Source organism: Galeopterus variegatus, unplaced genomic scaffold, assembly GCF_000696425.1.
Source record: "Galeopterus variegatus unplaced genomic scaffold, G_variegatus-3.0.2 Scaffold224, whole genome shotgun sequence".
Taxonomy (NCBI): domain Eukaryota; kingdom Metazoa; phylum Chordata; class Mammalia; order Dermoptera; family Cynocephalidae; genus Galeopterus; species Galeopterus variegatus.
The window spans coordinates 166,598-182,458 of NW_007726335.1; the positions used below are offsets into that span (position 1 = coordinate 166,598).

Below are 15,861 nucleotides of genomic sequence, written 5' to 3' on the forward strand. Positions count from 1 at the left end.
AGAGGAAGTCTCCTCAGACTGCAGCAGGCCAGGTGGGGTCACATGTTATCAAGGACTTGCTGAGAATGGGCCTTGCCCATCTACAAACCCTTCTGAGTCCTCCAACTCTCAGAGATCAAGAGGAGAACATAATAAAACCTCAGTCATGAAATATCGTTTGGCCAAGGGGGCTTGGAATGGGGGAAAAAGTACAAACACTTCCTGGCCATCTTGGCTACTCACCTTGCGCCAGGACCATGGGCAACCTCCCACCCCCACCCCCATTTCTCCCTTGATACCCCTCCCGACATACAATTCATTTAATCTGGTTAGAACTGCCCCAGAGTGGCCGGCCCGGTGGCGCACTGGATAGTGCGCCCGCTTGGGAAGCGCGGCAGCGCTCCCGTCCGAGGGTTCGGATCCCACGTACAGACCGGCTCCCGCTCACTGGCTGAGCGAGGCGCGGGAGCAACGCCGAGGCTTGCGATCCCGTCGCCGGTCCCCGGTCCGGTACGGGGGCAACACTGAGGGTTGCGATCTGTTGCCGGACACGGAAAAAAGACAAAAAAAAAAAAAAAGAACTGCCCCAGAGGAAGCCAAAAAGCACTATAAAATATGGAACAAATCAATAAAAACATAGCACAGTCTGAGCGAGGCGCGGGAGCAACGCCGAGGCTTGCGATCCCGTCGCCGGTCCCCGGTCCGGTACGGGGGCAACACTGAGGGTTGCGATCTGTTGCCGGACACGGAAAAAAGACAAAAAAAAAAAAAAAAAAAAAAAAAAAAAAAAAGAACTGCCCCAGAGGTAGCCAAAAAGCACTATAAAATATGGAACAAATCAATAAAAACATAGCACAGTGAAGATTTGAGTATGCATGTATGGAAGTGAGTATGAGTTACCAAAGCAATGTCCTAACAACCAGCAAGGACAAGCCCAACCTGGAAAAAGTGTCACCAGATATCACAGTCTCAAGCTGGCCAATCTCTCTGCAGAGACACTCCATATCAAGTGACCTTTCTGGTACACATGGGGACCTGTGTGCGCTACATGAAGACAGAGAAGATATCCTTTGGGGCCACTATGAAGCAAGACCAGATAACATAAAGGCTAGGGATGCCACAGCTTCCTTGGGAAGGGAGGAGAAATAGCTCAATCAAATCAAAAAACAGACCCTTACCCCATGCCCTCATTCATGGGGCTGGCCATGGTCACACCTGGATGGTTAACATCTGCTGTGTGAATATCCAACAGTGCAAAACCTGTCAGTTTTAATCTATCTTTAATCCCACCCACCCACTCTCCCATTTTGGAATAATGCTCTCAACACACACCTGTGTCCTCACAGGCATGCCAGAAAGTGTTAACATTTCAGGGCAGAACACAGCCAAGGGAGAGACAGCTCAGCCCAAACTCACATTCTCAACTTTATTCACCATCCCAGTGGTGGCTCTTCTGTACAATGGAGAAGAAGGACCCCAGCAGGGGTGTGGAGACAGTATATGCAGGACTTGACTGTCAGCAAGGGTTAAGGGGATGATCAGAGATTGGCAACCACAAAACAAGGAAGCCAGGGGCTGCCCCTTCTAAAGACTTGCCAAGGACCCAGGGCAGGTCCCAGATCCCCAACTGTATAATAGTACAATCCCCAGAAGCCAAGGTCTGGGAGCCATCAAGGAGCTCCCAAGTTTCCAGCAAGGCCTAGAGGGCAAGAGTGTCTTTGATAAGCCTGCGCATGGTGGTGGTGACAGAGGTACCCAGGGCATCAGTGATCTGGAATGAGATCTTGTAGAGGTAAGGCTGCACGTCCCGCAAGCCTGTGTCAAACACATTGTCCACCTCTGACTGTGTGGGCATCTTGGGCAGATACTCATGTCGGTTCATCACCTCCACGATGTTGATGATCTTCTCACAGAGTTTCTCACCCACCTTCTCCCGGCAGATCTGCCGCTCCTGCTCCGTGGCCAGGGCTACCACATGCACCTTAACCGTCCACACTTCCCATGGGATGCACTCATCTGAGAAAGGCCAGCGAGACTTTTTCTTCTGGTAGAACTCCAAGGACATCTGCCCCAGCCCATCGCCACCAGAGTTACGCAATGCATCCTGGGGAGGAAGGGGTAACAGGTGAGCAAGCCAAGGCCTCTGAAGAGTTCCCACCCCTGAGGACTCGTTTCCTATGCACCAGGGTATTATGTTCTCCTAGCTCTAATTAGTCCTTCAGGGATGGCAGGGAGAGAACCAGAAAGGGTAAAGAATTTGTGCGAAGTCACCAACTGCCAGCCTGAAACTAAGCAGTTAGGGAAAACCAACAGAATCTGTCTCCAAGGTCAAGTCCTTCAACTTTGATAAGAATGGATGTTACAAGGAATAACTCCTGGCCGGTGGGCACTTACTCTGTGCCAGGAACTTTACACACACAATCCCAATGGCTCCTCTCTACAACCCCATGAGGTAGGTACATTACCTCCATTTCTCTGAGGCAAAATGAGGCTGAGAGGAAAGGTAATCTGCCAAAGTCACATGCCTGTGAACGGCTGCACCAGGGTTTGAATCCAGACTGCCTGATTTCAACATCCTTACTTTTCACCTTTGTGTTAAGGGCCTTCTCCTTCCACAACCCCACACCTTTGGCCGCATCCTCCAAAATGTTCTCCAAGATCCTTTCTCACCAACATCTCCTTCTTCCAGGTAAACCCCTATTTGCCTCCTCCACTGCCAATTAAACACAGCTCCTCTACTTCATTTTATGACATCCCAAATTCATAGTCTCTTTTTAAAAAGGAAGAGGTGACTGTAAAGCCTAGTGATCCTTATTAATAAAGAAGGAAACCAAGGTACAGAATGGGGCAAAGGAAGTTGAAGGACAGATCAGTCCTGGCTGCTTCTCCCTCTTCTCTGAGAAACAAATGGGGCCATCTAGTCCAATAATTCGGCCTATCCCACCCCATGGGTGTGGGTGGCCCCATACTCCTCCTGCTAGGACAGCAAGGATCCTGAAGCACCTTTCCATCTGAGTTAGTGGCAATCCAGAGGGTAAGGGTGCCTCCCTCAAACCTGGAACCATCGGGGAATAGTATCATGGACAAACCACGGTCATGTGACCTTGAATGACAGCGATAATTGCTAACAATTCTGTGACGTTTACTGTGCCAGGCCCTGTTCCAAACACTAGACACATCTGACTTTTAATCCTTGCAGTACATACACCCTATGAGGTAGTTATGATTATCACTCCAATTTCACATACAGGGAAACTGAAGCCCAGCACAGTAGAGTCACTTGCCCAACATCACATGCTTGTTGGGTGGCAGAGCCTGGATCCAGAGTCCATGGAAGCATTCTGCTCTACATGCCTTTCATGGATATCTAGAAGACAGAGGGCTGCCTACCACTGCCTCTCTTGAAGGGTGACTGGGAAACCTCTTATGAACTTGCCCCTTCTGGGCTTGGAGGGATGGTGGGGAGTGGCTTTCTGAATGCTCTGGCCTGGGAGAGGGTCCTACCTGACACTACGCATCCCTCTGCAATGAGCACATAATGCCCAGTACAGTGGAGGAGCTCTGCAAACATTTGTGGAACAGAAGTCAGACACACGGCCCTCCTGTTCTGACCCCAGAGCTGACGCCTTAAAAGAAATAAATTCCCTTTGTTACTTTAAACTTTAAAAATACCCACGCATTTAATAGTGAAACACTATGATTCTGAATGAAGACCAAATTAAAAACTATACCACCCGGGGCCGGCCCGTGGCTCACTCGGTAGAGTGCGGTGCTGATAACACCAAGGCCACGGGTTCGGATCCCATATAGGGATGGCCGGTTTGCTCACTGGGTGAGCGTGGTGCTGACAACACCAAGCCAAGGGTTGAGATCCCCTTACCGGTCATCTTTTAAAAAAAAAAAAAAAAAAAAAAAAAAAACTATACCACCCTTCCAACCTCCTGAGGTGACCAACATGAGCAGTCTGGTGTATTCCTTCCATCCCTTTCTCCATGCCCGCACAGGAATACACAAACGCACGCCACCCTGTCCAAAGGGACACTCCACCTTGGATGGCAGCCGCCCGAGCCCACAATCCTCCCTCTGAGGGCGTTTCGTATGGGAAAGCAAACTGATAAAAGGGAAAGTGAAAGCAGAAGCAGAGAGAAGGAGAGCTGTGGAGCCAGAGGAAAGGTCAAGACCACAAGAGCAATGATCTCTCAAGGAGACCTGTCCACCACTGCTGTGAGAGCTCCCTGCCTTCCCCAGCCCCCACTGCCACACAGACACACAGCTTGTTCCTTAGAACCTGAAAAAACCCAATTCACACACGCAGGGAGGGTAAGCTGGTCCAAGAGCAAGCTGGGGTGGAGGGATATCCAAGGTCCACCTGCCATCCGCTGTGCCACACCCCTACCTTGAATTCCCCGACAACCTTGCGCAAGGCACGGTCCAGCTCCTCAGAGGAGACGCGCACGTAGGTGAAATCGATGAAGTCACAGTCAACATCCTGGGTGCCCACGGTGCCGATGGAGTAGGTGCCCTCCTTCTTGTAGTGGAATTTGCCTGTGCTGCGGTGCAGGAGCACCGTGTGCAGCACGGCCAGCATGGCCTCCTCCACCTGTCGCCCCTCCACCGACACTTCCAGCACCTCCGAGCGACAGTTCATCCTGTAGCCAGTGGCCCACACCAGGGTGGGGAGTAAATATAAAAACGTGGAGCTTCACACCACCCTGTAAGAGGAGCCCAGGACAGAATGCTCACACCTCCTGAATGATCTGCATGATACCTGTTCACTTCCTTCTAGGTTCAGCTCAGTCCCTGCTTCCACTGGCCCTTCTCTGCGTTTTGGCAGCACATAGCATCAAAGAATCATAAACTCAGACCAGAAAGGGGGAGAACTTCAAAGATACCAGTGCAAACAACCAGCCAAGGCTCGGATTCCATTCATGGCACTCAGTGCAGTATACAGCAAATGCTCACTGGACAGCACCTGTCAGGCACTGGCCTTTCAAAGACTAGCATAGCCCTGCACTTAGGAAGCTGAGGGATGAAAGGGAGACAGGCAGGAAACATTACCACAATGGTGAGAGTACAATGTGGGAGTGAGAAGTAAAAAAAGAATGCAGTCTGATTTCTTGGAACCTTGGATGACCAGATTAAGGCATCTGGACTCTGTCCTGAGGGCAGTGAAGAGTCACTGCATCACTGTGCCAAGATCAAGTCTGTGCATCAGATAGTTAACACTGGCTGAAGGGCAATGAATGTCTCTTAACTATTTGGGGGTCACAACTGCTTTGAGAAGTCAATGAAAACTATGAAGGCTGGGCTTTAAAACCTGACTGACACACGCACATACACGTCAAATCTCATGTGTTTCCAGGGCCATCCAGACTCCAGGGAAAAAACTTGCAGATTTAAGGCAAAAAGGCTGGGCAGGAAGGCCAGTTAGAGGCCACTACAGTAGTGGCAGTTACCAAGTAGAGCAATCAGGTGTGGGGGAGTAAAGGGAAGAGTACGGGGTTTTCATGTCTAACACTCCTGGGTTTGAATCCCAGCTCTCCTCCATCTTGCTCTATGACCCCAAGCAAATCACTCAACTTCTCTGAACCTCAGTTTTTCTTATCTGTAAATTGGGATTGTATCGAGGATTAATTAAGGTAACACATGTAAAACACAGTACAATAGTGGTTAAGAACAATGACCTTGAAGAGGCTGCTGGCAGCAAGAGCAGCTCCAAGAAAAAGAAAAAGCTCCAAAAAGCATCCCAGGAAGCTTAGAATGGACATTGCCTGGAGGGAGGGCATACTCCATGGTGACATTTCCCAACCTATATCCTACACCCCAATAAAAACAAATTCACGGGGGCTGGCCTGTGGCTCACTCAGGAGAGTGCAGTGCTGATAACACTAAGGCCATGGGTTCGGATCCCATATAGGGATGGCCAGTTAGCTCAATGGGTGAGTGTGGTGCTGACAACACCAAGTCAAGGGTTAAGATCCCCTTACCGGTCATCTTTTTAAAATAATAATAATAATAATAATAATAACAAATTCACAAAAGTTGACTGGAATATAGGGATGGCCAGGGGCTGGCCTGTGGCTCACTCAGGAGAGTGCAGTGCTGATAACACTAAGGCCATGGGTTCGGATCCCATATAGGGATGGCCAGTTAGCTCAATGGGTGAGTGTGGTGCTGACAACACCAAGTCAAGGGTTAAGATCCCCTTACCGGTCATCTTTTTAAAATAATAATAATAATAATAATAATAACAAATTCACAAAAGTTGACTGGAAAAAACAAAACAAACAAAAAAAAAAAAACAATGACTTGAAAGCCAGACAGTCTGGACTGGAATCCCAGCTCTGCCACTTGCTCCCTGTGTGATCTTGGGCAACGTGCTTAGCACCTATGTGCCTCAGTTTCCCCATATACATATAAAGGAGATAGTAATAGCTACCTTGAAAAGGATGTCTGGAGGACTGAATGAGTTAGCATCTATAAAACACTTAAAACAGAACCTGGCAAGTAGTAAACATTCACTAAGTATTAGCTGCTATAACTCATTACTATATTGTTATTGCCAGGAGATGAGGCAAGTGTTCCTCCCAAAGCAGTGGTGGGAGTGGGAAGGAGAGAACAGACTTGAGAACCCAGCCTTAGTAAGTAACCAAATATGAGCTCAGAGGGAAAGGGAACAGTCACATTTCTTAGCTGAGAGTGTTCAGCTTGCAAACTCCCCTGACAGGGAACTCACTATCTCTCACAACAGATCATTCCATCTTTAAAAAGTTCTATTTAGTTATTCTTTCTACTGACAGAATCTATCTCTTAGTGTTCCAAATCACTGGTTTTAGTTTTGATAGCCAAAGCCACACAGAAAGTCTCACTTCTTTTCCACAGTGAGCTTTTCAGATACTTAGAGGCAGCTCTTCAATCACCCCATTACCCCCTCTATAGGTTATAGGTCCCCGATCCCCATAAACATGCCTGTTGGACATCACATCTTACTTCCCCAGGGTCCTAGCAGCTCTCCAGTAAGTGTTACTTCAGTTTGTCTCTGCCCGTCTTAAACAGTGCTGCTCAGCATTTGGACACAAGGCAGCAGCCTGTGGAGTGCTCAGAGAGCGAGCTGACTCTGCCTCTCAGCTGGCAAACGGCTTGGGTCTACCTGTACTATCAGGTACTATCAGGTTTTATTCTTGTCTCTCCCACTAGGCAGACAGTTCTTTGAAGGCAAGAACTATATCACTATTCATCACTATAAATTCAGTTCCTAATACTTAGTACAAGTTAACTGCTGAATTCACTCTGACTCAGTAATTCCAGGTCCTTCCAGGGGTTGCTGTATTAGTTTCTCCTACACTCTTGGATAAAGGATGAGGACTCTCGCGCTCATTTCTGCCGTCTAGTTTAACTCCATCCAGCAGTTTCCCATCGACAGACTCTCACCTCTGGTCTAGCCCCCTTTCTTCCACACTTCCCTCTCCTTTGTCCCCCACAACCTCTCATACAGGCCGTACAATATCCTCACTTTTGGCCCAGGGCCCGGCTCTTCCCTCATTTTTGGTGCTCTTCTAGTATCCACTGCTACAGGAAGTCAACCTAGAGCTGCCCAACTCCAGCCTCCTTGCCATAGCGCCATATTTAATCTGTGATAAGCTTGTTGTCCCCCCACATTCCTACGGGGAGTTCCCCAGAGCAGGGAGTTCCAGAGCAAGGCCAGGGAGGTCTCGTCCCTCAAGTCTCAAGGGACAGAGGCTGACAGACTCTCAGTGTCAGGCTAGAGCCCAGGGCACCCCCATTCCCACCTTACGAGTACAGGCTAGAGCGCGGGTTACTGAAGCTCGGATCTCCACCTCCTTCTCACGTCCAGATACGACCTCCGCAGCTTCGCTCCAACCTCCGCGCGGGCGCTGAGCCGCAATAGACGGACTAAAAGCAAAAGCAGAGAGCTATTCGGCTCCGCATCGAGACACCCGGGCTGGACGCAGCAAGGACTTCCCGCCCGGGTCCCGTTTCTCCCACCGCCACTACCCGCGAACCTCCACAGTCCAGGGAACGAGGGAGGAGCTCACTCTTCGGATGTCTCGGGCGGCGCCCCGCGCCGAGCCCAGCCGGCCTCCGGAGTTCGAGGCGCGCCCTCACTCCCGCCGGCCCGGGGAGCGCCCGCGCTTGCACAAGAGAAGGGGACCGACGTTTAGAGCGGCCCCCCACCTCCCCGAATCCCCGTCCGGGACCCGCCGACCGCGGGGCTGCCCTCACGGCGCGCACAAGACCACCGCGGCAGAGGGCGGCGCCGGGACCGGGCCGGAAGAGCATACCGCCGGCCTGGCGTGCCGGGAGGGGCCTACCTTTCCCTACGGCCTCTGCAGGAGGGGCGCGCCCAGCTCGGCTTAGCTAGGGCATGAGTGCAGCTGCCCAGATCATCTGCACTTTCACACGAGCGCACAGATATATCTTATATTGATCTATAATTAGGATATTACTACTTCCTTGAGTATCTCTCGGATCTTAAAATTTGATTGTGAGCTGTGTCCCCCTCATTTGGACGAGTCCATTCACTCCCACCACCGAGAATGTTGTTGTGTTTCGGCTGGGACAACTCACTTCCGCCATAGAGACGGGAGGGAAGGAGCGGCCGGATGGGCTCTGCGCTGCCTCCTTAGGCTGAGAGGAGTCATCGGCGGCGAGCCCGCCCCCGGGACGGAGACGTGGTCCCAGACTCCGGGCTGAGAGGCCTGGAAGCAGCACCGATCCCGAAAGATGAGGAGCATACCATTTGGAGATGGGTCCCAGAGGACACCGAGTGGATGGCAAAACTTGAGCTTGTCCAATGTACATAATAGACGGGATCCCTGACTCTCAACCCACACAAAGACGCTGGAGAAAGGGGCTTAATCTTTCTGAGTGTTATCTTCCTGCAAGCAGCACTTCTTGGTTCTCTACCGTGACCGACCTGGTGACAGTTCTTGTAAGTTCTGTAATTCTGCCATTGCTTGAAATCACTCATCCTTTCTGATTTCCTCCTCCATAAGCAGGGAGCTGTTATGAGGATCTCAGGAGATAACTCATATGAAAAACTTTTGTGACCTGTAAAGTGTTATATGGATGTGAGTGCATTTTTAGTGTTGTGTAACTTGCTGGGAGCGTGTTTGGTTCCATCCTATGTAGATTGTAAACCCAGGGCAAACAGAGGTTTGTCAGTAGCTCTGTTAATGCCCGCAGAGCCTAGCACGCCCCACCTCCAACAGGAGGCACTCCCGAGTTGTTTACTTAGATTAAGTAGCTTAAGATGCTCATTTTCCTAACACACACTTTATCTCCTAAAACAATAATGGATAACATCTATTGAGTGGAATGGAAAGGGCATGATTCTAACTTCCGTATGCACATATATATGTATATATGAGGGTACTTCAAAAAGTTTGTGGAAAAAATGAATTAAAAGATAATATGAATCCTTCCATTATCTTTTTATCTTTTTGAAGACCGTGTGTGTGTGTGTGTGTGTGTGTGTATGTGTGTGTGTGTGTGTGTGTGTGTGTGTGTGTGTAAATTTAAATCTGATACCAATCAATCCTACGAGGTAGATAAGAAATTGACCCTGGGAGAGGTTAAGTAACTTGCCCACGGTCACTCAGTAAGTGGCAGAGCCTGGGGTTCAAATCCAGGGCTCTTCGCTATTACAGAAGCTCTCTTTCTGGCTTCTCCAGCTGGACCATCCCCATGCACTACCATCTCTAATACACCCCCACCAGCTGTGGGCTGGTAAATGTTTAACACTTGCTCTCCGGTAGGGAAATGTCTTGATTTATAGAATTTGCCAATTTTCTACCATAGCCAATTTCAAGCTACAGGACATTACTGAATGTAGAGTCTGAAATGAATGAATGATTACATCTTGATCATTAGTTCTTGAGTGCCAGTACCAGCTGGCTCCAGCACATCACTGTCACCTACCCCACCCTTTAGGCTTCCCACCCAGTTCTTCAAAACACAGCTGCACAACCCCTCCTCTGGCTGGCCTTCTCCCCCTCGTTTGTTCCCTATCCCTTTTCCTTCCTCCCCATTTCCACCCTTGTTGAGCCCTTGCCTCTGTCCCAGGTGTGGGTGCCTCTCCCTGAGCATCCTGGGAGTACCTCCAGGGCTCGGAGAAAGAGAAAGCTGTCTGCGCTATAGACCAGCAACCTCTTCTGGAGCCTGTACAAGATCAGGAGGTGATCAAAAAAAAAAGGAGAAAATATTGAGAGGGCAGGGTCTGTGAGGAGCTGAAGGAGGGGACCCCAGGGAAGTTGGAATCAGCCTAACTCCTAGAGCCTGCCAGTGAATAAGGGGAATGACTGACCTCTCTCTAGCCCCTACCACACTCCATCTCAGGGCCCTTGCTGCCACCATCTTGACACCATCATCATCATTACTATTTCCAATCATTGAGCCTCACTAGGCACCATGCCAGCAACGGGCATTATTGTACTGACTTTTCAAGCTACCTTTCAAGGTAGATACAATTCCCACCCCCACCCCCACACCACAGTCACCCACCCAATTTACAGATAATGAAACTGAGGCTCAGTGATATGTAGTGGTTTGCTGTAATGGTTAATGTTATGTATCAACTTGACTAGGACACAGGATGCCCAGACATCTGGTCAAACATTATTCTGGGTGTATCTGTGATGATGTTTCTGATGAGATTAACATTTTAATTGGCAGACTGAGTGAAACAGATTGCCCTCCCCAGTGGGGGTGTGGGGGGCTCCATCCAGTCAGCTGAAGGCCTGATAGAACAAAAAGGCCGACCCTCCCTTGAGTAAGGGGAATTCCTCCTGACTGACAGCCTGAGAGCTGAGACATCAGTTATTTCCTGCCTGCAGACTCCAACTGAAATATCTGCTCTTCCTGGGTCTCGAGCCTGCTGGTATTCAGACTGGAGCTACACCATCGGCTTTTCCGGGTCTCCAGCTTGCTGGCTTCAGATCTCAGGACTTGTCAGCCTACATAATCCTGTGAGCCAATTCCTTATAATCTATCTGCCCCGCCGCACCATGTGTGCGCATATGCGCACACTCATGCTATTGGTTCTGTTTTTCTGGAGAACTCTGGCTAAGGCCAAGGCCACACAACTCCTCTTTCCTCTAGTCTTTTTATCCACTCTTTCCCTACTCCAAACTCATCCTCTCCATGGAGCCTGTCCTGACTGAGGGTGAGACTGAGTCCTCTCACCTCTCTTACCTCACATGCTGGCCAGTCCTTGCCTCCTCATACCTCCCTGAATTCTCACAGGGCAGTTCTCATTGCAACTCAGACCTGGGCACCCCCTGCCATCTCAGTAGTCCTGTCAGGGAGGGTGGTGGGTCTGTGGCCAAAAAACTGAGACTGTATGGGATGAATTTTCCATCCTGTGCCCCCAGCCCTGATGATCAAGATGTAGTTGTTCATTCATTCATTCATTCATTCATTCATGCCACACATACGTAACTGTCCACGTGCCAGGCCCATTTAATACCCTATAACACCAAAGGGGACAAGTCACAATTCTAGCCTTCTGGGAGCTTGGAGTCTTCTAGAGGAGATGGACCAGGAGGTACCCCTGGGCAAGAAAACCAAGCAAGTGGTATGAAAGAAATGGTAGCAGGTTCTGGGGGCCAGTGAAGTCACAGATGGAGGCTACTGCTGTCATCCCACAGAGATGCTGGCAGCCTGGAACAGAAAGTGACATGTTCAGAGTGAAGAGGAGTCCCAACCCCTGCTTTCAGCAGGTTGGGAAGTAACTGGGCACCAGAGGAAAACTGAGATGGCAGCAGAGAGCACAGGACAGCAACCTGAGGAGATGGGCAGGAAAGGAGGTTGTGATTCCAGGAAAAAGTAGGTTTATGAGGAATTATTCTGGGAAGCTTCCTGGAAAGGGGAAAGAAAAAAGCTGGGGGAAGAGGTCTCAATGAGGACCTAGGGTGGAAACTGAGGGTTCTCAGGTGAGAGAAGCGAGGACAGAGAGAGCAGACTTCTCAGCCAGAGCCCCAAGCTACAGCCAGCCAGACAGACGGGCAGCCGACTGAGGCTGTGAGCCGTGCCTGCAGCAGAGGCCTGTGGAGGGACCTTGAAGGCCAACCCAAGACCTTGGGAGTAGGCAGCTGGCTTTGCTGAGGAGTGTGGCCTCGGATGGCCCCACCTCATCCTGCTGTGTACCCAGGGGAGAGCAGAGCCCTGAAGCTGGCCCTGCAGCCTCCCCAGCCGCTCCAGAGCTGACCCCAGTGGCGTCACAGGGAGTGACTCAAGCCCCAGCAACAACAATGAGCACGGCTGACGTCAGGCTGGGGGCTCCTGGAGGCGGCCAGCCTGGCTGGATAGCCAGCACTCTGCCTGCTGACCCTCCAGCCTGGCCAGGCCGCGGGGCAAGGGAGCCAGCTGTCCTCTCCTCCACCTCCCACCATTTCTGGGATATCACTCCCAGCCCCCGCCCTCTGTAGTAGAGGAAATGGCTGGGCGGACGGGACAGTGGCAGAGAGCGTGAGAAAGAGGTGCCTCCCAGCCCCAACCTGCCAACCTCTTCAAGCAACCTGGAGACCTGGACCAGGCTGGGCATGGCACGTCTGCTGTCTGTTCTCCTGACAATCTTGGGATCTGTCCTTCCATGTTGGGGAAGGGTTGTGTGTCTTTTTGTCCAGGAAAGGTTCTGTGTTTGTCTGGCCAAGTTGGGGTGGGGATGGGGCTTTATTTCTGTGCATGTGTCCCTGGAGGTGAAGGATTGCCTCTCCTTCCTGCAAGGTCTGCGTATCTATTCCTTTAGGAGGCATGTGTATATCTGTCATTGTTTGGAGGAGAGGATTCTGTGTGACTGTCCTTGCAAAATGGGAGGGCTGTTTATCCACCCACCCTTGGTAAGGGAGTCTCTGTCTGCTTCTGTTGGGCTGTTTTTCTGTTCCTGGTTTCTTACCAAGCAGGGGGCATCACTGTATCTATCCTCATGGTACCCCAGCTACCTGGGACCCTGGGATGGGGTCCAGGTTTCCTGCTGGGCCACCCCAAGGCTAGGCTCCCCGAGTGGGTGCCCCTTCCTTCTGATGTGCCTGGACTAGGAGGGCAGCGAGAGTCAGCACCCGCCCGCCTGGTTTGCAACTCGGCACAGCTCCCTGCTAACGCAGCATGTACCAGGACACTCCCCTCCCCCACCCAGCTGCCACCCCCAGCCCCCGCAGCTGTGAGTGCCAGGCCTGATTTATGGACCTGAGTTGGGGCTGGACAGTGCCAGTGCCTGGGTCAGACCTTGAGGAGACCTCAAGTGCCCCCCCTACCCCCCCACCCCCGCGTGGCAGGGTCAGGGCCCAGCAGGAGGCGAGTAGAGCCAGAGTGGTATGGAGGACAAGCAGAGCCAGACCCAGGTGGCAGGCGGGAGGCAGAAGCCAAGGCCCCAGCCTCCAGGGCCCATGGCCCCCAGGCCGGCTCTGAGTCCAGTGGGGACCCTGGAACATGCCCCTTGCCCTCAGAAGGTCTCTGGCTTGTGTAGGAAAAGGGAACATGGGGCAGTGAAGAGGGCTTTTCCTCAGCCTTGCACTGACTCTCTCCTGTACCCATCCTAGAATACCGGAGGTTCAAAGTCCCACCAGCCAGCCTAGGCTTCAACAAAACAGCCCCCCACCCTGGGGCCAAGAAGAGCCAGGGCAGAAGCCTGAGAGCCTGCAACTGAAGCAGGGTGGAGGCAGAGGTTGGGGAGAGACCACAGCCTGGGGCTGAGTACCATCTGCCCTGGAGAGGACAGGGCAGCTGCCCGCCAAGCAGTGGGGCTGCAAGGCCAGGCCCAGCCTGGGTCGGAAGCCGGTAGTCAGAGGCTTGTCCCTTCAGTGTCATCCTCTGAGGAGGCCCAGCGGCCCTGGGGTCTCTGCTGCAGTCAGGTACTTGCAGGAGAGGGGCTGGGGGCTCATTCAGATTTCTAAGGTAAAACTCTGGGAATCCCAGACCCAGTTCTCACATGAGGGGGACCCGACACTGCCCTCGGCCAGGACTCTGACTTGCCTAACACAACTGCCTCATGGCTGTGAAGGACATCGCTGCTGACTACCTGGTTACCACACAGCGGCCTCCTACCTCTCACAGACTCTCTCTCCGGCTGCCCTCTGTGGCCACTGAGCCAGCTGCCACATGGCCAAGCATGCTGGATGCTCAGGGTAGACCATGCAGACAGTACTGCGCAGCTATAGCCTGGCTGCCCATGACCTTCAGAGGCTTCTCACCTCCTGAGGCTGACCCTTGCCACCTCCCTCCATAAGCAAGGCCTAATGGCCAGAGCTCAGGAGTGAAACAGCTTCTCCACCCCAGGCCCCAGCAAAGGGCCATCAGGCACAGACCACTCTCCCCCTCAATCCCTAGACCTCAGAGCCACCCCTACTGAGTCACAGTGGCACCTCAGGTCTGGGGAGGGGGCAAGGGCCTCTGGGCACAGGGCCCAGCGTGGGTGGGGTGGGGGAGACAGGGAGGCAGGCTTCCTGGGTCTCCGCGTGAGGACAAACAGCAGGCTTTGAGGCCTTGGAAAATCCTGCCCGGGATTCCAGGCCCTGCCGGCGTCACTGCCTTTTGACTATTGTCCTCATCGGAAACAGGCCCAGCCCCCGGCCAGCCAGGACAGAGCGTCCATTGTGAGGCCCCCACCAGGCTCAATGCCCCCTTGTTTGCCCTCCTGGCCCCTAGCAAGACTCGGAGGCCAGTTCTTCCAGTTGCTTAGTGGAAAGAAAGGGCCTGCCTCCAGGCTCCAGCCCTTGGGCGGGGCAGGGTGGGGCGGGGCGGGGCTGGAGGAATTAGCCCCCCACCCTATACCCCAATTGCCAGAGTCCTGGAAAGGCACCACCATCAATGGAGCTGCTCTTATTCTCGAGGCCCTGGGCAGGGAGACTTGGTGGTTAAGTAGCCGGACACACCCAGCGTAGCTACTTATAAACCAAGTGACCTTGGGAAAGTCTTTTCCTTTCTCTGAAATGAATTCTCCTCTTTTGTGTAAACAATAACTAATATTTATTGGGCGCTTGCTATGTGCAAACACTTTTCGAAACACTTTAGGTATATTCACTCATGTAATCCTTATAGCATCTTTATAAAATAGGTACAATTATTTTCATTTATAGATGAAGACACTGAGGCCCAGAAAGGTTAAGTAACTTGCCCCAAATTCCACAGCTAGTAAGAGCTGGACCCAAGATTTCAGCCCAGGCAATGAGGCTCCAGAGTCATAGGTGCCCACCTGTGAGGTGGGGTCACCGTGCCTTCCTCCCTGGGTGGTAACGAGGGCCGGGGATAACAGACATCCTGTGAAAAGGCTCTAGCCTGCGGTGGACCATAATACGTGGTAGCTGTTATCATTGCCATGGGGCTTACAGATCTTGAAGAACCAAGACTGTCCCTTGCCCCCACCCCATTCCCAAGCATCTAAGTAGTCTTTTTGCCTTCCCGCATGGGTCTGCCCTGTCCCCACATCTGTCTGTGCTAAAGGCAGGGACCTAGAGTGAGAGGGACTCAGGTCAGCCACAGCTGGCGGGAGATTTCCCAGCAAGCGCTGCTCCTAACCAGAGCACTGCCACCAGACTCACCTCCCCACTGAACAGACGGGGAAACCGAGGCTCCTTGAGGAAGAGGAGCTTCCCACAGAGCAAGCAGCATGGAGTTGGAGGCAGGGCTGAGAACGGAAACCATCTCCTGACTGCCCTATGTTGGCAGGTTTTGGTGCTGCTGGCAAAAGGCCCACTCAGGGGCTCCAGTAGGGGTGCCAGCGATACACGCTTGGAAGTCCACAGTGCTGCTGGGGGCAGCTGTCACTGTGTCAGGGCCATGATCTCCCAACCCCAGCCACAGGGGGACCCTTTGGAAGGCCTGAGGCTGGACTGTGTTCCCAGAACCCAAGTGAGGCATGTGGTT

General features: G+C 52.1%; 1 protein-coding gene across 2 annotated transcripts; it reads right to left on the reverse strand.

Annotated features, from left to right (window-relative positions):
• Positions 1 to 1,380: 1,380 nt before the first annotated feature.
• ATG101 (autophagy related 101) lies at positions 1,381 to 8,083 on the reverse strand. 2 transcript variants are annotated; one of them, XM_008566131.1, is made up of 4 exons: positions 8,004 to 8,083; positions 7,770 to 7,893; positions 4,376 to 4,628; positions 1,381 to 2,083 (listed from the first exon to the last, which is right to left on the reverse strand). In XM_008566131.1, the coding sequence occupies exons 3-4, from the start codon at positions 4,625 to 4,627 to the stop codon at positions 1,679 to 1,681; spliced, it is 657 nt and encodes a 218-aa protein (XP_008564353.1). In that variant the 5' UTR covers position 4,628; positions 7,770 to 7,893; positions 8,004 to 8,083; the 3' UTR covers positions 1,381 to 1,678. The 2 variants fall into 2 exon arrangements, with proteins under 2 accessions (XP_008564353.1, XP_008564352.1); XM_008566130.1 differs by having other exon boundaries at positions 4,376 to 4,691.
• Between the last annotated feature and the right edge of the window lie 7,778 nt (positions 8,084 to 15,861).